This window comes from Neodiprion pinetum, chromosome 2, assembly GCF_021155775.2.
Source record: "Neodiprion pinetum isolate iyNeoPine1 chromosome 2, iyNeoPine1.2, whole genome shotgun sequence".
NCBI classification, from domain to species: domain Eukaryota; kingdom Metazoa; phylum Arthropoda; class Insecta; order Hymenoptera; family Diprionidae; genus Neodiprion; species Neodiprion pinetum.
Genome location: NC_060233.1, coordinates 30,365,009 through 30,390,891, shown reverse-complemented (window position 1 = coordinate 30,390,891; position 25,883 = coordinate 30,365,009). Strand labels below are relative to the sequence as shown.

The following is a 25,883-nucleotide window of genomic DNA, read 5'->3' as shown; positions in this document are numbered from 1 at the left end:
ATTTAATAGAGTGTCAAAAGAGCCAGAAAGCGGGCTTATTGTACAAAATGAAATCAAGCAGACATAATTTTCCTTTAATACTCGCAGGCACAAGTAGAGGAGACCAAAGCTAGTTGTCATACTTTTTTCTCTGATTTTTGAACATTCTTTTGAATGAAAATGTTAAAAACTTAGAAACGGGGCATTGTAGCTGCATATTTTACGCACATAGAGAATATTCGTGGTTATTTCAAAACAACTCTGAATAGAATTTTTCGTGTTTTCAAAAAAAAAAATTGAGGAATCTGACAATTTACCCTGACAATGAAGCGAGCTAAGTTGTCCCAAGTATTTTAAATGACAAAAGCGAATTAAAAATGATGAATGATATTTTCTTGCACCTTTGTTTACTCATTTTTGTTTTGATGCAAGAAACTCGGGTTTTTTATTGTGTATTTTTAAGCAATCATTCTTTTGTTCATTGTTTTTTTTTTGCTGGAAACCACGAAACTGTCGACCTAGACTCCGAAATCCCCGAAAACCATGAAAAATTCGACTCAGATTGCGAAATTTCGGAAAACTAGACCCGGACACAGAAGATCATGGAAAAGTCGAAATGTGACGACAAAGCGACAAGGATCACCGTTCCGATCATCTTATTGCGAAATATCCCAATGCAGGCAAGGATATGAGAAAAAACATAGTCAGAAAATGGAGAATAATTACCAGGTCCAATTTCAGTTTTTCAATTATTGCCCTCCAGACCGCATATGATGCGATATTCGAATCAACAACATTCATTTGTTTCAAGCATTGAACTGCAACTTCAATTTATAGCGCCGCTCGAACTGACATCTACCGGCAGAAATATGAATCTTGTGACGACTAAGCCGTGTGATAACTAGCACTAACATTGAAATTTAATACCGCTGTGAAAATTGTTTTTAGAACACCTACAATCTTATTCACGAGAAAAAAAAGAATCATGCTATCCACAAATTCATCTATATGGATTCAAACCAACTCCCGCCTGCACATTTGGGACGTAAATAGATTTATAAACCATTCACTCGTACCGCGACCCGTCAAACCGCATGGTAGCGTCACATCACAAAATAATTGTCAACTACGCCATCGAGCGATAAGAAACTCGGGCCACGATAAGGCGTTTTGTATAACCGATTGTTCGGATTGAAGAATCCCTTATCCACAAGAAGATAGAAATTGTATGTACCGTGACGTTACCTTGTCGACTGCAAAGCGTCTAGCAAACTACACGGCCGTGAGCCGGTCGGTAAATTGATAGGAATTCTAGTACCGGATTTCGCCAGTGACAGCGCTACCGGCAGGATTTTCGCTGACAAAACACTGTGTGCGCGATCTACGAATGCGGTAAGTCGATGGCAGTAGTTAATACGAGTTCCTACGAGTTTCTCGTTTCTCGAGCCGAACCGTAAGACAAGGGGTTGTGTATTTTTAATCCAAAGTAGCGGTAAAGCGTCCGATCGAGAAGTGAATAAACCACGCATAGATATTTGCGGGAAGTGAAATAGAATCCAGGCATTAACTGGGCGGATAATCGGTCGATCAGAGTCGGGAAAGTGTCAAATCTCATCGAACGACTGCCGCGCAGTCGTCGTCCATTTCTGTCAGAGTGTAATAGCCAACCAGGGACTGAGTTTTTGTCATTTCGGATTGCAAAAGTGCGCTGCAGGGTGGCGCTCCCGTGGTTTTTCCCATTCGATCTGACAGAGACGAGAGAAGAGTAGACGAGAGGAGACACGATATTAATTAACAGAGAGTGATATATCGCCGAGGAGAAATATCGTCGGTGAAAAATTGACGCGCGCTTCGACCACCGAGTACACACCCTGCTGACCGTCGACGGCATTCCCATTGTGTTTTACAGTTATTAAATGTGTTGGAGTTTGTGTTTGTGACTACCTCCCGTGCTGCTGCTGCTGCTTCTGCTGCTGCAACCGAATACTCGACGATACCGAAGATAGACTATAAAGATGAGCAAGACTTGCGCTCGGTGTGAGAAAACTGTCTATCCTATCGAGGAGCTCAAATGCCTCGACAAGGTGCGTTTCTTTCGTCAAATGATTACAAATGCGTATACACGATGTGAACGTGGAGATTGAGATTCCTGTGTCGACGGTATATTGTTTCTTTTCTACGTTCGTTTCCTATTTATCTCCGTAATCTGGGTAAAGAGGAATATTGAAATTGAACCTCTCGTTCTCCGGACAACGCGGCCCGTTTACGTACAATCTTCATTCATAGGCACGATAATTCGTAATCGCGTTCGTTGATTGCATTTGCTTTTCTAACGTTGGCTTCCCTGCAGCAGGCAGCCGCTGCAGTCTCTTTGATGCTTTAATTGAAACTTGACACTTGAGGATATTACGAGGATGAAAAGACTTGAGAGAAGACGGCGAATGAATATCTCTCGACGTTTACTTCATCTAGGTTACATACCCTGTGTGCACTTCTTCGACTGTGTCGCCTTTTCTTCATCTCTCTGTCCCGCTCGACTCTTTGTCTCTTTCTCTCTTTCTCATATTGTCTTCTTTTCACCAGCACCGGGTCTTTTTATCTCTCGTTTTTTCATTCTTAAACGGGACACGAAATCCGAACCAACTAACGTATGGATCATAGGCGGGTTGTTTGTTGCACAACTGGGTATGCTGCGCTGACTACGGATAGGATCGCGTAATTCGATACGATACAGAGTCAGGAACAACCGACGATGAAATATATCCCGCGGTTCGTTTACCGGCACGCGCGAAGTCGCAGCATTTTTTCGAAATTTCAATTTCAAAACTCTCATACTCGGTAGCTGAGGTAATTTCCAGATTCTGAACTTTCGTTTGACGGACGATTCAATCCGATTTCGCAACACAGTACGGTACATTCATTTGCCGGAAAAAATAAAGAAGTTGGATGTAAAAGCTTCCAAGCATTAATTGTGAAAAAGCCAGCTCCGTGAAAATCGTTCTAAGATTGTACAATCACGATTTCTTATCACGTTGAAGTTAGTAACGATATCATAACGAAACGTTGAAAAAAAATCACTACTTTCTTATTTTTACAATTATTTTGACGGAACTATGAGTAGAATTTCAAACAGTTGCAAAATCGCGAAATAACTGTTTTTCTTCAGCATGAATCGTTGCAATAACCTTACTAACTTCAACATGATGTCGGCGTGATAACACCTGGGTGTCGCGTTGTTCAGGTTCTCACAAGTCGGAGATAATTTCTTACACATCCTCGAATCGTTATGCAATGCCGGCTGTAATTATTACAGCCAGCCAGCAAGCGCGAAATAATTCAAGAGGATAACATTGTATTTTTTAAATCAGAATTCTGGGAGATAAGTAACATTCAAAGAAGCGGATCCTATTTATAAAACTTTATCATTTCAACGAGGAGCGGCGCTTTGTGCGCATTCTGAGAAACACGTACATACATACAACATACAACTAAGATTTACAATCATCAACAGCTTGATGATAACGTAGATCATAACGTGATGATAATGTAAATCGTCGCGTGTATTCCTCGATCATTATGCCCAGCAACTACGTTATTCGCTATCAATAAGAATAAACCAAATGGGAAATGGAAAATCAGAAATCTACACTTGGCACTGGCCTTGTTATTATTCGAGATACGATAAGCGAATCTGTTTGTGAACCGTTTGCTTTATCGCCAGCAGTCACCGTTTTTTCTCTCTCTCTCTCTCTTCCCGCGGAACCAACATCCTGTACTCGCATAATTAATGTCGATTCTTTTCTTTCGTAATGTTTCCTCGATCACCCAGAAAAACCTTCTCCTTTCCCACTTCGACAAGCTATACGAAACATCGAGGAAATCCTGCTGGCACCAATGCGTTGTTCAGTCTAACAGACATACGATAAAAAGAAATGTGACACAATCTTGACGGAAGTTGAGGAAAATCCAAGAATAAAATGCGTAATCCTATGTGTAATTTTTTAGTCCAATCGAAGTCAGCGCTCGGAGAATAGAAAATATAACATTTATTCAAAAGAATCATAGCAAATTATTATCTCACATTTAATCATTTTAAACCTGATACGATTATTCTCTCTCATTTCTTCCTAATTCTCATACTGTTTCTCTGTTTTTTTTTTGTATTAACTATGCTCAACGCTTAATCACAGACAAAATTTGCTTATTCATAATTTACCTATTCTCCTAGGTCGCATGTATCCATGAACACGATGAATCGAACTTATAGTAAAAAATACTTTAAAATTTCATGGTTGACTTAAATTCGCAAATTGTTGTAAATTTTTCTCGAGTATTGTGCACAAAATATTTTTGTCATCTTGTTTTGTTATTGTGAGACCCTACTCATGTTAGTGTAATATATTAGCTTTATTTTATTTTATATATTTAATTTAACTTGATTAACCCTTTTTATTTTCCCTTATTTACGTATTTTCTTTTGTTTTTTCTTTTCAGACATGGCACAAACAGTGTTTTAAATGTCAAGGTTGCGGTATGACCCTGAACATGCGAACATACAAGGGCTTCAACAAGCAGCCATATTGCGAGGCGTAAGTTCTTAATAATTACAAAAAAAAATAAATAAAAATAACGAAATAACATAAATAATTACGTATAGCAAACGGCTCTCAGTACAAAAAAAAAGTAACCGAAACCCTAATATGTATTTTACGCTGCAACCATTAACAGTCAAAAATCACCCTGCACAGAATCATTAATTATTTATTCTTGGAACTTAATTTCATATTTTATACTTTCATTCGCATATAATTACGTATGCATTGAATTTTCTACAAATTCTTTATCCACGTTCTCTAAAACTAACATCACTCGTGTTTCAAACGAAGCAGGTATAAAAGGAGAAAAAAAAATCTACAAACGACCGTAATAATAGTTTCTTGTTTTTCATCATTAAATCTTTACGCCTGCGGTATAATAATTAACAAGGCGTTGTCCTGTATCATGGTAAAATTAACTGCACGTGTATGTTAATTTTGCGTTACACGGACGAACATTAATGCGAAATGATATTGATTACTGTGAAAAGAAAAACACAGCAGTCAAGTTGTTTCAACGGGGAGTGCCGAGGGGGGAGCGTGACAGAGGTTTGACGCTTCTCTGTGAAAAACTCCCGACACTCGCACGCATCCTTATCGCCATTACAATAGAGATTATGGTCAATGCCAATGTATTCTCTGCACAAATTGCTTCTGCTATCTCCGAGCGCCAGAGTAATTTTATTTTATATTATTTTTTATGTAAAAAATGACACATGAATATACCGCATTTATCACGCTGTGATAATACCATTTGCCGATTCAAGAATTTTCCCCTATATTCAATATTTAATTCACACGCATTTATATTCAGCTGAAAACTTAATGAAATGAAAATGTTTCAGAGTATAACAAAATCAAAATCTTGATATATGCCAATCAGCGAGTCTGATACATGAACTAATCGAATTACATTCATTTCTTCTCGGTTTCTCGCAATTTATTTTAACCCTTTTAACCGTAGACAATTCGAATATTCAAATAACGTTAAATTGCGATCTATGAAGCTTGAAATCGAAAGAATACACCAAGATTCGAGTATAGGTGCAAATCTGGTTCTTATGTTCAACAGTTTTGATGGCTAATGTTCACGCACACACGCGCGCGCATTATATATGTGTAATACCTTTCGAGCTCTTGCCATACAAGAGAGACTAGGTCACGGCGAGAGGCTCGCGCAATGCATTGTATGTACATTATTTATATACATTTACATACACAGTCGTGCAGCAAAACTAGGCCCCGTTATAGTTCGCCTACTCGATTAAATTTGCTATTTGTAATATATATATATAATTTATAATATAATAATAATAATAATTTATTCGCACACCGTAGGCTTATAAACGCGACGATAAACTTACAAGTACCTATACTGTGTATTATTACAATGCCTATCTGTACGATTCACATTTGACCTTATAACACTCCTCGCCTGCTTTATAATATGTATGATATATATATATATATATATATATATATATATATATATATATATACATATATATATGATACAACATATAAAATATACCTATTTTATAATCAGTTTTACAAATCAAATGTCGAAGCACAATCGATATAATTACGTCACGATCTTTCGAAAGAGGGATGGCAAAGAAAAATTTTCCTCAAGTACACTTCGATGAATCATGCAGAGTTTGTATCCTGACGTATATGTGTACGTAATAACATTATACCTATCATACAATAAGTTGATCAGATTTGTGACGATTAATTGTTTACGAGGAATGTTGTTTGCGCAGTATTTGAAACAAACAATACCTGCTTATAGCAATATTTATGATAATGACTGCGAGGAAGAGCAAAATTCGCTGAGACTGATTCATTATCGGAATATCTTTTTGATCGGACATCGAATTTTCGAACATTATTTCTGCATACCTTTTTTGGCCATCGCATTGTACGTTTTAACAAAACGAAATCTGCTCAATTTCTCTGCAATCGCCATCGTAAATCAATCGTTCGTTCATCGACAATTTATAATAAAACACCGAATTACTGCGTCGAAATATCCGCGATGGTGTTCAACCGAAAAGAACTATTCGAAAGAAAGGAAATGTAACCGTGCGTCGTAAGACTATAGGAGAAAGTGACTTCTGTATAGATTGAAATACATAGATTGTGTAGACCAGTAATGCAGTATACATTGAACAACGGTTATACTTGCAAATTTATTGCAGGCTAACTGTTACATAATATTCCACCTAAAGTTGTACATATCGAGAATTGAAAACTTCGTTGAATAACGGTTGAAAGGAAAATCAATGTGAAAAATTTTCGCTAATTGTGCGATAAAATTACTACTTGCAAAAAAAAGTCGATAATGTCAATAACACTGAATGACCGAAAAACGTATGAAAATGATGAATATGAAGAGAGCGACAGATGAATCCAGTCATACAGTAATAGATGTATCTATGATACAATAAAAAAAAAATGTTGCTACGGTAATATACATATTGCCAATGAAATTTAAATACTGTAGAATATTAACGAGCTATATAATATCGTCGTAATGATTTGTGGGGAGGATATTATTAATGCTCGCAGCATCTGTTACATTTTTAAAGGGTAAACATACACATTGCTCTATATAACTGCTTCTCCTTAGCTTCTCTCTTCTACTCCGTTTCGTTCCTAATTGCGTATAATATACATGTGACGTATATGGGATTTTCCATGTCAACTCGACCGATGATTTTCTCTCACCATTTTCGATTCGCTTCACGATTTTTCATACGATTCTACGGTCTCAAGAAAGCACTCCTGAATTTGTGCAGATCTTTCCCTTCAACCGTTAATTTTCTATGATTGTCCAAACACGTCTGAAAATTGGTATTTCTTAAAGGTCTCAAAAATCTTATTTTTCATCCCGATCATTCCAGCATCCGTCCCGTGTGGGGACGCTTTTACTTCTTTTTTTTTTTTTTCTCTTAGCATTTTTAACATTTTTGAGATCTTTCTAAAAATGCCAATTTTCAGATGTGTTTGGACAATCAAGGAAAATTAACGGTCGAAGGAAAAAATCTGAAGAAATTCAGGAGTGCTTTCTTGAGACTGTAGAATCGTATGAAGAATCGTGAAGCGAATCGAAAATGGTGAGGAAAAATCATTGGTCGAGTTGACATGGAATTCCAATGGAATATATGTGTGTGTGTGTGTGTGTATATATATATATATATATATATATATATATATATATATATATATATATATATATAGTTCTAACAGCGTCATGGGAAGTCTTTACTTAAAGTGTTAACTTCCGGCTTACGTTCCGGTATATACACACGAGTGTACTTCAGATGATGACGTAGCGTATAATACGTACGAAAATTCTTCTCGTCTCTCGATTACGTTGACCCATGTACAGAAACTAGTACGTAACCGGATTTTCATACCGGCGTAAGCGAAACACTTCCCTGCCCCCTGTGTTATTACGAATAAGTTCCAGTTCTAGTCATTTATTAAATGCGAGCTTGTATCACATCCGAAGCTTATAATAGCATGCCGATGCGGAGAAAATATCCGACATACCGCGTTTGCATGCATAAAAAATGATTAGCTTCAAGTTGAGTATACAAATATGTGCATATACGTATCAAAAGTCGCGGGGTGACGTCATACCGCGGAGTTATGATGATTCATCAATTGTCGTGATGAATGACGAGGATTCCCAGAACACACCCACTACTCTTCGTCGTGCCGATTGAAAGTGAAAGTTCTCCAATTTTTTCTTGCGTGGAAATGGATCCAGTCGAATCGCAGGTCTGCATAGAAAAACAATTGAATTTACCGTGATTATAGTTCGTTGATTCAAAATTTGTGCCATTATTGCATCCCCTGTTTCTTTTCGCAAGCGAAACTATCGGTAGTTTTTATTTTAGATTTTAACGGCTTGAATTAGTCACTCTTGTATTTGTAGATATGCCGTTCCATGTATAGAGTATACACCAATTTAATAATTATTATTAATTTATAGTCAAAATAACACGTAATAAGTGCTCTTTAATTATCATTTTACCCATATCAATATTTCAATTACGATTTATAAATATTTCTCTACTTAAAGAGTTTGCGTATCGCTTTATTTTACAAATGCAAATCCGTACAGTTGCGTTCGAAACGAAGTGATCATATGTACGATGAAAAGTGACTGACTTTCATGATGTTACATTCTCATACCGTGAAATTGGGGTTTGTAACATTTTTATCCCGCAAAAAATTTTGTTTGAGTTTAAAAAAAATGTTCCGTTGATCGTATAGGAAAAGTAAAAATAAATTCACATTCAAGAAAGAAGGTAAAGCTTACATGCAGTAATGTGACAAATTGCGACTTTGTTCATCAAAAAAATATCGCACCTATCGATGATGAATTTGTGCAATCATGCAGCAAAATTGTATGATATCGAATAACGTACGTTGTAAAGGAAACTTGATTTTTCAAGAAAAGAATAAACAGCAGGTGTTTAAGCTAGTCAATTGTTACAGGGTATACAAAGTCATAAGCCGCGATACGACCGCGGTTTGCCACGCGATTTATAAAAGTATATCTAATCGTAAGTTAGGTTGAATTTATACTTATGTGGGTAGTATAAGACATACCCGCAAGATGATTACGACGATATAGTTCTTACGGCGTCGAGAAAGTGGCATGTAAGGTAGAAATAAAACTTCTGCCCAAATATATAATAATATTCAATATCATTTAAAGTACTAATACGGATAGGTACGTGACGTAAATGCGCAAGGTATTTATGTCTCGTTCAACATTCAATCTACCACCTTAACCTGCTCCCGATAAGGAAGCAGCGAAACAATAAAACGTCTCGTGACGTAACGAATGACGCTCGTAATACTGCGTTATACGTCATTAAAATCATACTTAAATTTATATTTAATTAAACCCCGTAGAAATTGACTGTCCACAATTTGATACACGTGCCGACTTTTTTGAGCGCAGAAAATAATCACTTGAACAAAATTCAACGTAAATGATTTATACAGGGTGTCCCGTTTAAATTGACACGACAGAATATCTTGTAAGCAACGCATTTGAGAGAAAAATGTTTGAAACAAAAGTTCCATGGTTTTATTTTTTAAGATTTGGATTCGACGCAAAAATAAAAAATAGAAAACAGTTTTTCCTACGACATCAATCTTTCAAGATATCTCAAAATTAGTAGAGGTACTCAGTGTAACTATAAATTGACATACATAATAATACAATATTTTACGCAGACCAGAAACCAAGAAATGATTTTTACGCGATGCAATTCTACAAAAATTATGATGATAATAATCGAATTGTCATTCTTTGTACAGAAATATTTCAAGTTAATTTATCGGAAGGTTGGTTCAATTTCAACTGCCAAGGCATCTCCTACTTCTCTGATTACTGTTATCTATGGAAATAAACCTTATTTTCACTTCTTCAACTAATATTAAAATATTTTCCCGAGAGTTTGATCCATTTGCTTAGCCACAGATCACGCTTCTTTTTTAAAAGGTTGAATTCGAGGCAAATTCTAAAGCTGGAAGTTACAGATATAATACGAAAATCGGCGATCATTTTGATACAAGTTACAAGTACATGAAAATTTTCTAAAGTTTTTTTATTTCAGAAATAAATGACGTACCTTTTCTGACGTTTACCAGAATTGGCTAATGTCATGTATAATACATAAATGCTCTGTATTCTATTCGTGAAATTCTTTATATCGCTTCTCGTTTTCCCCCTTCTTTGGGTCACGGAATAATCGTGCATAGAGAAATTACGGCGAACAACCTGCCAATTTGCATTAGAATTGTCATGGAATTTCATGGTTACGGTGAATCGAGCAGACATTGTTGAAAATAATTTCCCACGAGGGACAATTGCCGTGCAGAGATCGGTGGAGAACGATCATTGCCCGTGAACAAACGAAAGTGAATTATACGAATACGAACACTCGAACCGACGTGTCGCGTAACTATATACGGGGTGTCCGATTGTATCCGATCTCGAGGATAGAGACTTGAAAAAGAAAGTTGTGTAGGCACCGTTAAGACATGGTGGAAAAGAAAAGTGGTGAAGATAATTGAAATAACCCGTGAAAATTTGTCTTACTTTCTACAGCGATTGAGGAAGCGAATGATTCGACTATAAAATATTCTATTATTTTCTTACTTTTTTTTTCTTCGGCTTTTGCTCTGCAGCCACATACCAAAAGCAAAGGCAACGACAATGGCTGAGACGCCGGAGCTGAAACGCATAGCTGAAAACACGAAGATCCAGAGCAACGTGAAGTATCACGCCGAATTTGAAAAGGCTAAGGGAAAATTCACCCAGGTTGCCGACGATCCGGAGACACTGAGAATTAAACAGAACAGTAAAATCATTTCGAACGTTGCCTATCACGGAGAACTTCAGAAGAAGGCGATAATGGAACAGAAGAGAACGACGACCGGGGAAAACGGTGAACAAATTGGTAAGTTTTTCACTTTCGAGAAATGATTTAAAAAAAATAAATAAATAAAAAAAAAAAAACACGATTTTGCGGAGAAAGCGATGGAAAACCAGATTAAAAATAAAATAATTGCAGGGGTTTTTCTTGGTTCCAAAATATATGCCTCTTTTTTTTTTCTAGAAACATAACGCTCGTATAATCATGTGTCCGATTTCATCTATCAACGCGCTTACGGTTTGTAATCTTTGTACAAGAGATGTAAATGAACGAGATGGGATGAGGGTGACATCGTATTAGATAATTTTTTAAAGATGAAAAAAAATATTGTATAAAATTTTAAAAAGCAGAAAGATGAAATGTAGGAAAAATGAAAACTGAAGTACGATATCGAAAGTTATAATGTAATCGAATTATCACGATGAATGAGAAAGATTGGCATAAAATGAATTTTCGCATCTTTGAACGATCGACACATTCGTGCCCCTCTATTTTTGGATCTCTATACGTTCTTAGTCCCCGTATTCTGCAATAAATGCGAATTTAGCATGAAAAATATTAGAATAAATCCGCACATCGAAGCATCGAAACCTTTACAATATTTCAAAATGACTGTAAAATTGGAGCTGCTTATTAGCCTGCGAGACCAGGTGTCGGAATGTCTGATCTAATTTCTCACGGCCACCCCGTGTACCGAAAGGCGCGAGTAAATAAGGCAGGCGACGACTGCGACCCTGACCCTTTTTTCATCTCCAGAGTACGTCGTCGAATACGAAGAGATGCCGCCACCCGCAGCGCTGAACTCGAACACCGTACCTCCGCCATCCGCAATCTCTCCGGTCCAGCGAGCCCCGGGAAGGATCGCCGACTACGATCCGCTCAACGAGGCAACCCCGAGTCCCTATTCGGCTCGACAAGCAGCGACGACGGTCATTTACACGAGTGACAAAGGCGCGGGTAACTCGAGATTTTTATTACATCAAACTTTGATACGTAGATGAGATATATTCCGTATCTTAACGTCGAATCTCCGAGGACGTTGGAAATTGATGTTTTCATATTTTCATATGCAATTATCAAATTTAAAATTGCTTACTCTACGTTAATGGCCGCAGTTTTCATTATTCCATTATTTTTCTAATATCTGCAGATGAAACGATTACTTTAAAAGCATACAAATTTTGTATTAAAAAAACAAAAAAAAAAAACTCACAAATACGACCAGATTTGCGATTTTATAATAGGAACGGTATTTTATTCCTCGAGTTTTTTTTTTTTTTTTTAAGAGCGAAAAATTTGCACGGCACATATTGCATGCAACGAACTGCCATTCTTTTTTTGGAGATCGTTATAACTGAAGACAGAATTGTCCCAAATGATTATTTTTCTACTTCGGCAATGTTTGAACGTCAATTATAAATTCGTTTACTTTCTTTCAGTAAATGAAAAACAGAATCAATCTTCTCTGCCGCGTGTTAGAATATCATTAACTTAACATTGATACGTTTATAACAGAGATGTCAATTTTATTATCATATTATAATTCTATTATTCTTTTCCCCACTTCGAAATCTCAAAGTACAAAAAAAACATCTTGCATTCATTTGAACAATCGACAACAATTCAAAACGAATGTTATACGAGAAGCATAACAATTAACAGTTTCAGGAATTTCGATTAAAACCGCAATATTTCTGCGGTAAGACTTGAATATATCTGATTGGGATTTGAAAGAGCAAAGCCTAAATGTACCTACGACGCGACGTTCATTCACAACACGCCTTACTTTTCGCCCTGTAATTATTGAGATGTGTAAATTTTTCGTTTTCACAGTGACGAATCCGCCGACCCGTAAAATCGGATCTGTAGCTGATATAGACCCGGTCAACGAATATTACGGATCTTTGACACCCGGGTCGAACAATAATCACGTACAACAACCAATGCAGCCACCATCGACGACGGCCAATAGTGGGGTGAGTCACAAACTTTATCATTATCACAATTTGTAACGTTCAAGACCCTGAAGCAACAACACGGGACTCTCGATTGCTCCTCGTCTGAAAATAAAATCCCTAAGAAATGCAATCGAGAAGGAATAGAAAATTTAATTCAGGTGAAAATTCATCGGGAAAACTTCTAGTAGAAATATTTCATTCGAAAGGACAGTTTTTTTTTTTAATTTTCCGAAAACTTTTCTATGATATATTTTTCAAGCACGCTGTGCCAAGTTATCAATTCGGCTAAACTAATACAGGAAACAAGCGAATTAGAGAACAAACTGTACGACGTTACAATGTAAAAATTTGCTATCCTTCAGCGCGTCTATAAGGCCATGTACGACTACGAGGCGCAAGACGAGGATGAGGTCAGTTTCTTGGACGGTGACCTGATCGTAAATTGCACAGCGATCGACGAGGGTTGGATGACCGGATTTGTACAGCGTACGGGTCGCCAGGGAATGCTTCCGGCGAACTACGTCGAGCCTGCGCAGATCTAGTTTTTACATGTGAACGTTCCCTTTCGTTTTATGCTGTGAAATACGAAACTTCGGCTCCTAGGTTCAATATCGTGTATTGATGTTTTTCAATTTCTTTATTTTTTTTTTTTTTTTATTTTTATTTTCCACATTTACTATCTTTGAAAAGAAATCACGGAAATAAGAAATTCAATCATAAATTTCCTTCCAAACTTGAGGTGAGAAAAAATATCCCCTACACGATCATCTTTCAATTGTTTTTAAAAAATTATCGCGCCTACCTTTAATCCAATTATTCCTAATTCATTCCTTTGCAAAAAAAAAAAAGAAAAAATTCCGAATATTACTTTTCCGGTCCTTACATTCCGTGCGCAACCGTTTACTCAACTAATCATTGCTTGTCGTGACTTTTTGTACAATTGAATCGAGAAAGAAAAAAGAAAGAAAACAATTGAAGTCAACTATATCCGAGCGCTAGATTTTTTGTTATTTGGGATACAATCGTGAAGACTGTATAGTATTTTTGCACGAAAAAAATTATCCAGTTGTTGCGCATTCTCTTCAACTTTGCATTACTTCTTTTTTTCATTTTCTTTTTTCTTTTTTCTTTTTAATATTACTTGTAAAAGAAGGATGCAAGTGATAACTCGCTGAAACCTACCTTGGGACCAAAACGAGCTTTTACACTACGATATTCCTAAAGACGTACACTTATGCATTTACATATTACTATACTAGGTAGAGGTACTATATACGTAAATGCAGACAACGAATAGAAAAAATGATGCAACTGGCAGTGGTGAAGGGAAATTTTTAACCAATTTTTCATTCCGCTGATATTCAAACTCGAGAAAGTTACACACTTGACAAGAACCTCCGTATCTTGCCGGGACCACTCCCTTCCCAGGCTCTTTAAAACGTCTATTTCATTCCGTAGGTAGATACACAATATAGTATATGTATATATAAATATGAATGTATGTATATACCTATACATATTACACACCTATAGATAATGTTATCGTCTTATCAAAACTGAGGTTTTTTTTTTTTTTGTTTTTTTTTCGTGTTATTTTTCTTCTTTCAAGTGTATGTATGCTGAACATTGACATAAAATATGAAACCATTGAACTGTTTTGCGGTATCATTCCAAAACTGGTGTATTTCATAATGAAAAGAGCATCGCGTTTTAGATATCACCGAGTGAATTTACGGTCACCACAAATTGTACCACTTGAATCCAAATTTCATCTCTTTTCTTTTCCCCTCGATTGAAACAAGTTTGTTGATATTAATCTTATTATCATTATTGTTGTTATTATTATTATTATTACTATTGTTACTGTACGCAACGAGTATCGATCATCAATGTGCCTATATAAGCCGTACTTAATTCGTCTCACATTGTCTCACATCAATTTTGCGGTATTGTACCGCACGAAAGTGAATTCGGGAACCTGCGGTGACCGAATTGATGAACATTCTAAGCTGTAGAATATTTATTCGAAGTGTTAATGGGTACCGAATGACACGCTTACACGAAAAATCACGTGAATACGTCCATCGCGGAGATTCAACTGCACGTTATTGTTAATTGTTAGTTATTATTACTATGAAACTAACGAAATTGCAAGACGAGACGTTTAGCCTTGTGCTCGATTGTTAAATGTATAACAATACGAAGCTTGCTTGTTTAAAATTTGAAGATAGAAAACAAATCCGACGAATGGATCGAAAGACTCGAAGTCGAGACTCGAGTAAATATCGGGGTTTTAATAGTTATGTAGAAAAAATTGCGCTAGAAAATTTTACAACGAAGATGAAAAACTTGCGAAAAAAAATGTTTAAAAACACATGAAATTTTAAACACCATCCATTTGCCAAATTATCGGGGTTTTCTTTGCACACGTGAAATGATTGAACAATCAAGATGAAGTAAGAAAATAATTATATACATAATAATAGTAGTTAGGATAAAAGAAATGGAAAGAAAAAAAAAATTAGTATTTTACAGGGTGACCCGAGACCCTGTATATTATTTAAAGTGAACCAAAAGTACATTTGTTTTAAGCGAGATTGTATTGTGTATTCCTTGTCTCGCGATAAATTTTATAATACCCTAATTATGATTGTAGCAAGCGCGTAAAGGTATCGCCAAAATACGGCCCGAAATTAAGAAGGAAGACCAAGATGGAAAAAATATGAACGTAAAAACAATTGAAGCGACTTCATGTCATTGTATGTAAAAACAAAATTTAATGAAACGGAGAAGAAAATAATACAACGGGCTCGAAATAATCTTATGCATGTAACATCAACGATGTGAACGATCGCACAAGAGAAGGTCCTTAAGTTTAGTTAATTCACGCCAATAAATAGTTACTAACTTTTACCATACATAGAACTGACAGAGCGGTCTAAATGAGTAAGTCAGCGTATCTTAATAATCATTATATACTGTAGTATGTATAATAGACGATAGATGTCAGGAACCGCACAGATTTTGAATAGCCAATTTTCAAAGGTGAGATTAGTGACAACAACATAATAATAATATTGTATCTTTGCCTTATAAAAAAACACAGTCATGTATTTTTTTACTACATTTTTTTTAACTCTGTAATATTGAATATTTGTAATTATGTAATGAAAAAGTTTTAAGATTAACAATATTGAATCATAAAGAAATATATGATGATGTTGTGTTTAGACAGATAATATTATTTTAATGATAATATGAAAAGAGTATGAAATAAAATAATACGTTATGCATTATCGAATCATGTTCATTCATTTCCTATTGTCTTTATCTTCTTAATTCTTCCTATTCTCCTTCGACATTTATTCTATATGTCTGATATTTATAAACCTTTCTTCAATTTCGCAGAACGAGAAATCTTTATTTCTTGTGCATTGATGGAGGAAATTGCCTGCCTTTTATGGATAGCAATTCTGTGAGTTTATAATTGAACATGCAAATCACTTTGTCACAAACGGTAATAATCTTTATCATATGAAAACATTTTGTTTACAATATTTTTAGTGTTACTAGTGCGTGTGATAGATGATTATTACTGTTAAGTGGAAAGCGTGTCAACCGAAAAAGTACAGAAACGTGGCACCAAAAATAAAGAAAAAAGTAAGTCTAACCCCTTTGCATTTTTTGCGAAAATTTTCGGGATTTTGAAACGTGCCGGAATAAATTCTTTCTAGCCCTATTCCGACGTAATTTTGCGAGAGAAATCGATTGGGCGCAGTCCCAATACGCTGCGATTATTGTATAAAAAGTTACAGCCAGAAAACGAAAACCTCTGTTTTCGACATTTTTCAGCAGGTGCTTTTTCCTTCGCCATTTCTCTCCTGTTGATCCCACGCTCTTTTCGCTGCGTATTCTGAGTTCCTGAGGGTCCAATCAGTCAGGAAAAGGTCATACAAATCGAATCGGAGACCCAAAACTTTTGGTCGAAAAATGAAGAAAAAGCAAGGCTAACCCCTTTGCATTTTTTGCGAAAATTTTCGGGATTTTGAAAAGTGCCGGAATAAATTCTTTCTAGCCCTATTCCGACGTAATTTTGCGAGAGAAATCGATTGGGCGCAGTCCCAATACGCTGCGATTATTGTATAAAAAGTTACAGCCAGAAAACGAAAACCTCTGTTTTCGACATTTTTCAGCAGGTGCTTTTTCCTTCGCCATTTCTCTCCTGTTGATCCCACGCTCTTTTCGCTGCGTTTTCTGAGTTCCTGAGGGTCCAATCAGTCAGGAAAAGGTCATACAAATCGAATCGGAGACCCAAAACTTTTGGTCGAAAAATGAAGAAAAAGCAAGGCTAACCCCTTTGCATTTTTTGCGAAAATTTTCGGGATTTTGAAACGTGCCGGAATAAATTCTTTCTAGCCCTATTCCGACGTAATTTTGCGAGAGAAATCGATTGGGCGCAGTCCCAATACGCTGCGATTATTGTATAAAAAGTTACAGCCAGAAAACGAAAACCTCTGTTTTCGACATTTTTCAGCAGGTGCTTTTTCCTTCGCCATTTCTCTCCTGTTGATCCCACGCTCTTTTCGCTGCGTTTTCTGAGTTCCTGAGGGTCCAATTAGTCAGAAAAAGGTCATACAAATCGAATCGGAGACCCAAAACTTTTGGTCGAAAAATGAAGAAAAAGCAAGGCTAACCCCTTTGCATTTTTTGCGAAAATTTTCGGGATTTTGAAACGTGCCGGAATAAATTCTTTCTAGCCCTATTCCGACGTAATTTTGCGAGAGAAATCGATTGGGCGCAGTCCCAATACGCTGCGATTATTGTATAAAAAGTTACAGCCAGAAAACGAAAACCTCTGTTTTCGACATTTTTCAGCAGGTGCTTTTTCCTTCGCCATTTCTCTCCTGTTGATCCCACGCTCTTTTCGCTGCGTTTTCTGAGTTCCTGAGGGTCCAATCAGTCAGGAAGAGGTCATACAAATCGAATCGGAGACCCAAAATTTTTGGTCGAAAAATGAAGAAAAAGTAAGGCTAACCCCTTTGCATTTTTTGCGAAAATTTTCGGGATTTTGAAAAGTGCCGGAATAAATTCTTTCTAGCCCTATTCCGACGTAATTTTAAAAGTTACAGCCAGAAAACGAAAACCTCTGTTTTCGACATTTTTCAGCAGGTGCTTTTTCCTTCGCCATTTCTCTCCTGTTGATCCCACGCTCTTTTCGCTGCGTTTTCTGAGTTCCTGAGGGTCCAATTAGTCAGGAAAAGGTCATACAAATCGAATCGGAGACCCAAAACTTTTGGTCGAAAAATGAAGAAAAAGCAAGGCTAACCCCTTTGCATTTTTTGCGAAAATTTTCGGGATTTTGAAAAGTGCCGGAATAAATTCTTTCTAGCCCTATTCCGACGTAATTTTGCGAGAGAAATCGATTGGGCGCAGTCCCAATACGCTGCGATTATTGTATAAAAAGTTACAGCCAGAAAACGAAAACCTCTGTTTTCGACATTTTTCAGCAGGTGCTTTTTCCTTCGCCATTTCTCTCCTGTTGATCCCACGCTCTTTTCGCTGCGTTTTCTGAGTTCCTGAGGGCCCAATCAGTAAGGAAAAGGTCATACAAATCGAATCGGAGACCCAAAATTTTTGGTCGAAAAATGAAGAAAAAGTAAGGCTGTTACGTACAGTCGATGATCTGAAGGATCTCGTCCAACGTGACTTAAAAAGAATACATGTATAATGTATTCCCGAGCGGTTAGAAATAGATCACTTTGCGCTTTGTTTGTTCAAAGTGTAGACACACCTGCTGTGATGAAAGTCCAGTATTCTGGGTGACAGGATCTGAGTGGTATGGACAGGACGAATAGATGGGAAAGATATTGTCGAGAATGGTTTATATTTTATATACTGAATTTCATTAAGTACAGTATTGCAAATGACATGTAGAGATTAAGAACGAATAATGTAATCAAGTAAACTATTGAAATGTGACAGAGCGAATTTAGTAGACTAAGTACTACGTTACGGTCGAGGAAAAGGTGAGTCAAGGAGCGGGTATCGCCACCTTGGGTATCGTGAGGGTGACTCTTAGGACGCACTACCGATTCGCCGAGCCGTTCCGTCGGGAAATCCTGAGTCTCCACGTTGCCTTTCCTGGGTGATGGAAGGTCCTTTCCAATGGCCGGTCCGATCGATGGGGTGCACCACTCACTTATCTCCAGGCTGAGATCTCGATGATCCCACACTCCTCAATCACAACTGACTTGATGGTGTCGACGGATTACCGATTACAGCTCGGTTTCGTCGGTCGTAGGGCGTTATTCTCCAGAGTAGCCATCGCGCCACCTTCCGCTGTCGGTGCACTTCCTGACTCATCTGGTTGCGTGTGAGGCAGCGATTCTCGAAGGAATGCGCTGAACAAGCAGCTTGACGTCTAGCGCGTGTCGCGAAAGTCAAAAGGGCCGTTCGTAACACCCCTTTGCATTTTTGGTAAAAATTTTTTTAATTTCGCGGTTTAGTTTTCTTGAATATGGCGTCTGCCACACTGTTCCTAGACCCACTGGCGTTAGGTAGAGTCGATAGGTTCCTACACTCCCAGGCCCACCTGGGCCCACTTGCCTGCCGAAAACTGGTCACAAAAATTTACCTAGAAATATCCGTCTTTATATTTTTCAGTCAACTTGAGTGGTGAAAGTTATACAGTCGGTATTACGATACGCGACGCATCGCTGAATTCTTACCTTGGATGATTATGCTTCAAAAATATTGTCAGGCAGTACGGAACTCACATGTCATGTCAGAAATCGTTCAGAAACCCTTTCACATTGAAGATAGCACGCTGTGTATAAATTGCAGCACATTCGATTAGAGCACTTTTCAGTAACGAATAATTTGCGCGCATTTTGTATCAAAACTACACTGAAATGAGGTATGAAAAATAAGAAAAAAATACTCTCGAGAAGTTCACAGGAAAGCCTAAAATTTTTGTGAAGGAACTTTTCTCATATCTCTTTTGCTATCGATGAACAAATTATTCAATCTGTTTCTATTGACCATATATTTCATGCTTACGTATTATTGAGAGCACGTTATATGAATACTCTGTGTTTATATGCAAAAGTGAAAAACTTACCTCTTTTTCCTGGGTGACTTTAGTTGAAGCTGCAAGTATTTTGTCTCACTTTTTAGGAATCTTTCCGATCTTCGGTATTAACTATATCCATTACTCGTAACAACTTCATACTATGCTCAATCGTTTTCTCTCGCAAAAACAATTCACATTAGCGTCTCAGTAAATTAGATGTACAGATCTCATTCCCAAGGTAACCAAAGAGCAAATTCGATCTAGAATAATGTATAGTTGTACTGATTTATTTCACCCGCACTGTACGCAGAATCAGCTAGACACGTTGTGGAACAGAATTTCATACAATTTGTTTACTTCTCATTTTGATATACGTATTTTATTGAATAATATACCCAACACTCAATATTCATACACTATTAGTACATAACGTTCCGTGCATTTATTTATACATTCATACGTGGGAACCAAATATCATTGAAACATTTATAAAACTTGTTCTTATAAGAGTCAAATCCATTTCGAAAGTGATGCACACATCTATAGTGCAATTAATTATTTATATATTTACTTTACTTTAATTTATACGTTACTTTACTTTTTTCATGGCAGACTCATTTTTTATTTAATCATTATTATTAGTAATATTAAGGTTATTATTAATATTATTGTTGTTGTTGTTGTTATTGTTACTACCATTAATATTAGTGTTATTATTGTTGTTATTATTATTGTTTCTTAATCGTATCATCGCTCATACGTGCAGCGCCAAGTGCTTATAGTTCCAGCTACTGTAGTGCGCGTTTTCTTTTGTCGTCGTCGCTATTACATACATTAAACGTCGTTAATTTTTATTATTACTCTTATTATTTTTAATTTTTTTAATTTAATTTTTCGTCATTTTTTCCTCGTGTGTCTGTAATGTTTTCTTGTTTTTTTTTTTTTTTCTTTTAGTTTCTCTTCTGTCGAATTCTTCTAATTATCCTTATTTTTTTCATGTAGGTAGTGCAACTTCACCTCATGCGCGGCAATGAATTGTTATCGTTATTACATCGTAACTAGGTTTATAACTGTATGAAATAGACAAACGGACTAGTTATCTAAACCCTGTGAGAGAGTCATTTAAAAATTGTTTTCTTAATTATTATTTAGAAATAATTTATGTATAATATTTATATTTATATTTGTATTATAATATTAATTTATACTACCTATTATGTATATATATATATATATATACGTCTATATCATATAATACTTTATTCCTTTTTTTTCTTTCTTTCTTTTTCTTTCTAATAATAATAATAATAATATTAATAATATTAATAAAAATAATAAGAAGAAGAAGAAAAAGAAGAAGAATAATAATAGTAATAACGATAATAATAATAATAATAATAATACAATAATAATGATGATGGCGATGATGATGATGATAATGATTATAACAATAATAAAAATAATAAAAATAAAATTAATAAAAATAAAAAGTTTTGTTCTAGTATATACATGTGTTGATGATAATACATAATTCGACAGGCTAATTTCCCTTCGTATTATAGTATAATTATAGTTTAACGTAATTTATAATAACTTAATTCAATTTAATGTATTAAATTACGTGCGTCCTTAATACTGGCGGGAATGCATATCGCGATGGGTTTTTTCACCTATTATATTCTTGGTGTTGTTCGTAAAGTTTTAGAAACCCCAGGTCCGTATAATATGTAAATGTATACCATGTATGTACGCGAGCACCAAACGACATAAAATTGACGTATGAGCCAATTTGCGCTGCAATAAATCACGGCTGCTCCGCATGTAGTTAGAATAAAGTGCGTACACATCACATATATACATATGCGTACATACATCATACTTACGTATTTAATCCACTCAAACTTACCCTAGATACACATGAACCTATTACATGTATACATCGTGCAAACACTTGTCTTTCGTGTTTTAATCATATTTCGAGTTACTCCTCGTGTATCTTTAATATAATTTCGTTTTCGTCCCCTTTATCTAAAAATCGAGTTTTGTTTTATTTTGAATTTTCCTACTTTCTCGTTTTTCCGTATCGTCAGTTTCTGCGTACAGTAGCAGTCATTTTAAGTAATAATAACGTTGCACGTAGAATGTTTCGTCATGTTTCGTAGATGCAAAAACCAAGGCCGTTGTGCCTGATGCACAATAATGGCGTTTCTCATGTTTCGAGAGTGCCACTGGCGGAAAACAGCTGTTCGAAAGCCGCTTACTTCGTATTAGAATTGCATCGATTCATTCGTATCTGGTAATGAGCCCTTTCCTCTGCACAACTGTCACACCTGTGGCTACCACCTGTTGTTTCCGTCAATCTGTGCGTCTATGAAACTCGAGTACTTTTGAAGAGAGAAAAAAAAAATGTACATACAGATTTTCATCTGTAAGTCCCTTCTTTCCCGTCCCACCCCCCGAGATTTTTTTCCCTCAGCGAAATTAACGTTATCATATACGTAAACAAGTTTATTGTTAGTAAATGATATTTGTCTCATTACAGTTTACGTTCAATAATATAATTATATATCAATTATGTCCCTCTTATCAAGTATCAATATCGGTATTATACTTAATACATGTGCTGCCGTTTGACACTGATTCGCAATTATACAAGGTGAATTCCTAACGACTGCATGGTCCGTCGTCTGCTAAAATGCAACGCGTCCGCGCCACGATCTGAAAGTGACTGTTTGCCACGGCGACCAAACGCCGCGATTTCCGACCATGCGGTCTTTAGGAATTCATTCTGTACATTGATTCGATGATCGTGATAATGACAATAATTGAAGATTTACGCGATAATGCGGTACATCGTTGAAAACTGTTATGTTGTAACACGCGACACAGGAACGTATGTAATACATATGTATGTACTTATGGTAAATATATAATTTACAATTATAATAACAGACACCGCGGTAGGAGGTTCGGGCGTATAATACCAATAATAATGACGGTAATAGTAATAAAAAGAAGAATCTTACGCCCGATTTTGTGTTTTATGCCCGCGTTTAGCCCATGCCATGCATTATATTTCCGTTAGCGGAGGTTTCTGCTTCATCCCCATAGCTGACGTTGTTAACTTATTTATAGGGAAGAAATGGTTGCGGGTTTTCATGCCAAGTCAGTATACGGGGATGTTGCAGCTTACGGATCGTACGATTGCGGAAACTGCATGGTTACAGGGTAAATACGTCAGATCGGGCACTCCTCGCGTATTAGATACCGCTGCGCGCTGGTTCCGTTATTACCACAACGCACATTAACGATAATAATGATATAATAATGTGAATAACAATAATAATAATATGATAATGGCAACATAACACGTAAAACTTTACATGCGAAATTACGCCTTTTTCGTGAACATGTGCGTACATATACATATACGTATGTGTATATGCATGGGGCGTTCCACGTTCAGTCGACGTGCATCTGACCCACTCCTCCTGCATGTCTGATTTCTTATTGAAATAATCATATACACCGCAGGTTAGCTAAATATGTGAAAACCTTTCATATTGACGACAGTTTTTTGTCAGGATAATTGTATGACATTCGAAATCCTGTTCTTCTTTCCAATTTTAAGTTGTTTAGTTGAAGATCCGTGAATCGGAATAAACGGAAAAATTCTCATAAGCCGCGATGAGTAATTGAATAATAAAAGAGATTCTTTTTTTTTTAACGAATGATTATCAAATCAGGATTCCAGGATAGCATTGGAAGTTGTTTACTAGTTTTGAATTTTATCTGCGAATTTTTCCTAAAAGTAAAAATCAAGTTTCAAAGAATATCCTCAAAGTAAACACTGCAGTTCTAATGCACGTACAAAAGACGAATGAATATCGTTTGAAAATTTGTGTGAGTTATGAACCCGTCAAAATCTGCATATGTTTTAGCCTGATCTTTTCAAGTTGCCCTGGAATAATACAAGTGGAAGAAAATAGTTGAAAATATTAAGGGTTGAGGGCGGGCTCGAAATGATGTGAAATTCCCCCATATTTTATCCCCCGTATTCAATTATATTTTATATAATGTGTGTGTGTGTGTGTGTGTGGCTTACGTACGTATATAATAATACTAATGCGTGAGTATTAATTTACATAATACGTCGATATACGGCATATAATGAAAAAAAAAACGCATACTAATTGTAAAACGCTCCTTACACCGACAATTACCATGTATGTATGTATATTACTTGCGTGTAGTCTGTGTTGGGTGCTGCGTGTACGCGTGTGCGAAGGTGTGCCTGTATAATTCTTATATCAATTAATTTCTCTTACTTTTTACTTTTCAATTTTCATTTATTTATTAATTTTTATTTATTTTTATTTTTATTTTTTTTTTCTCCTTTTTCTCTCCCTCCTCTTCATATACTCCTAAGTGTTTCTTTCCTATATAATATCATTTCCCTCGATGATAATAATAATAATTATCAATATATTTCTATATAGTCGTTTAACAGGCCGTGGCTATACAGGGCTCACTACACTAACGTCAATCGGTGGCGTGCGGTCACCCAAAATTTACCCCGAATAAATATATGTATAATATATCGTATTAATCTATCGCCTCCCTGTAAATATTACTTATCACCAATATCACTCCTCAGGAATCTCCTGATCCTCCTCCTACTCCTCCCGTTTTCGTCTCCGGCCGTCAGGTATTAATTAACGTTTTGTTTTTCTCCACCTCTCATCAGTTGCGATTACTCCCCGTGTCCTCGCCACGGAACAAGTATATCGACCAGTAAGCCAGGTTGAATAGCACGAATACGAGGGGGAATGCTACCCGGGCGAAGACGTCGATCCTCGCGCTGCCCTTGGCCCGGCACTTGAACCAACGCAGCGGTATCAGGCCCCAACAACACTTCTCCGTCTGGCCCAGCGATACCTGGGAAAAACGGTGGAACTGCTGCTGCTGCTGCCGTCGCTGCTGGTGGTGGTGGTGGTGGTGCTGCTGCTGCTGCGAGAGGGAGGACATCGCCGTCGGCGAGGGGGTCGGGCTCGGGGAACCCGAAATGGAGGATGAACCCAGGTGGGAAGAAGACGCCCGCGATCTAATATGCGCCGCGCGTGGTGCGAGCGGCGAGTAGGAGTCCTGCTGGTGGTGCTGAATCGACGAATGCGAGAGACGATGATCGTGATGGTGGTGGTGGTGGTGCTGCTGCGGATGATGGTGATGCTCGTGGTGGTGATGATGATGCTGGTGATGCTGATGGTGGGGGTGATGCTGAGGCGAGTGCTGATGGTTGTGATGGGCAACATGGGCGTGGGGGTGGCCGCTTGCCACGTCCCGCGATCCGATAATCTCCTCATCGAGGTTCACTCGCCCTCCGCTTCTTCCCGGAACAGGTACGTTGACCAGTACGCGAGGTTGAACAGAGCGAACACGAGAGGAAATGTGATCCGGGATATGACGTCGATGCGCTTGGACCTCGTTGGGAACTTGGACAGCCACGACCTGCAGCAGTTTTTTGGCCGCGATTTCATGTGTATTTCGCACTGTAACATTTTATCCATCGATATCGCGTCCCCTTCGTGACGAACCAACGGTTTCTGAAAATTCAAACATCGTACAGTTTACATCTCGCGAATCAACGATCCAGAGGTTACACCAGTGAATGAACAACCCTGTCAAAATCGCTGGGTACGTATTTACTTTTCTCTGGTTTTTTTCGTTCACTGGTGAAGTCACCCGAGCCAGTTTCCGTCTCAGCTTGCACGATTATTCGATCGCACGGAGAATTTTAAGGATCGACGCGGTT

At 37.0% G+C, this 25,883-nt stretch overlaps 2 protein-coding genes across 7 annotated transcripts in view; one reads left to right on the top strand and one right to left on the bottom strand.

Moving 5' to 3' along the window:
- The first annotated feature begins 1,389 nt into the window (after positions 1-1,389).
- Positions 1,390-16,295, top strand: LOC124211585 (LIM and SH3 domain protein F42H10.3). 2 transcript variants are annotated; one of them, XM_069133438.1, is made up of 6 exons: positions 1,390-2,063; positions 4,474-4,568; positions 10,794-11,065; positions 11,798-11,992; positions 12,875-13,017; positions 13,362-16,295. In XM_069133438.1, exons 1-6 carry the CDS (start codon positions 1,995-1,997, stop codon positions 13,539-13,541), a joined length of 954 nt encoding a protein of 317 aa, XP_068989539.1. In that variant the 5' UTR covers positions 1,390-1,994; the 3' UTR covers positions 13,542-16,295. The 2 variants fall into 2 exon arrangements, with proteins under 2 accessions (XP_068989539.1, XP_046466764.1); XM_046610808.2 differs by having other exon boundaries at positions 11,798-11,998.
- A 4,139-nt stretch (positions 16,296-20,434) lies between these two features.
- GluClalpha (glycine receptor alpha 1) overlaps positions 20,435-25,883 on the bottom strand; it is a 101,161-nt gene continuing 95,712 nt past the window's right edge. For all 5 annotated transcript variants that reach the window (XM_046610712.2, XM_046610711.2, XM_046610713.2 and 2 more), the window contains one exon: positions 20,435-25,674. In XM_046610712.2, the coding sequence (XP_046466668.1) occupies positions 25,441-25,674 (234 nt within the window). In that variant the 3' untranslated portion in view covers positions 20,435-25,440. The remainder of the gene's footprint in view (positions 25,675-25,883) is intronic.

Excerpts from the sequence above, each read along its gene's own strand:
- LOC124211585 (XM_046610808.2), top strand. The coding sequence starts at position 1,995 with ATGAGCAAGACTTGCGCTCGGTGTGAGAAAACTGTCTATCCTATCGAG. Across the intron at positions 2,064-4,473 it reads AGCTCAAATGCCTCGACAAG|ACATGGCACAAACAGTGTTT; the intron begins GTGCGTTTCTTT and ends TTTTCTTTTCAG. Across the intron at positions 4,569-10,793 it reads AAGCAGCCATATTGCGAGGC|CCACATACCAAAAGCAAAGG; the intron begins GTAAGTTCTTAA and ends TTTGCTCTGCAG.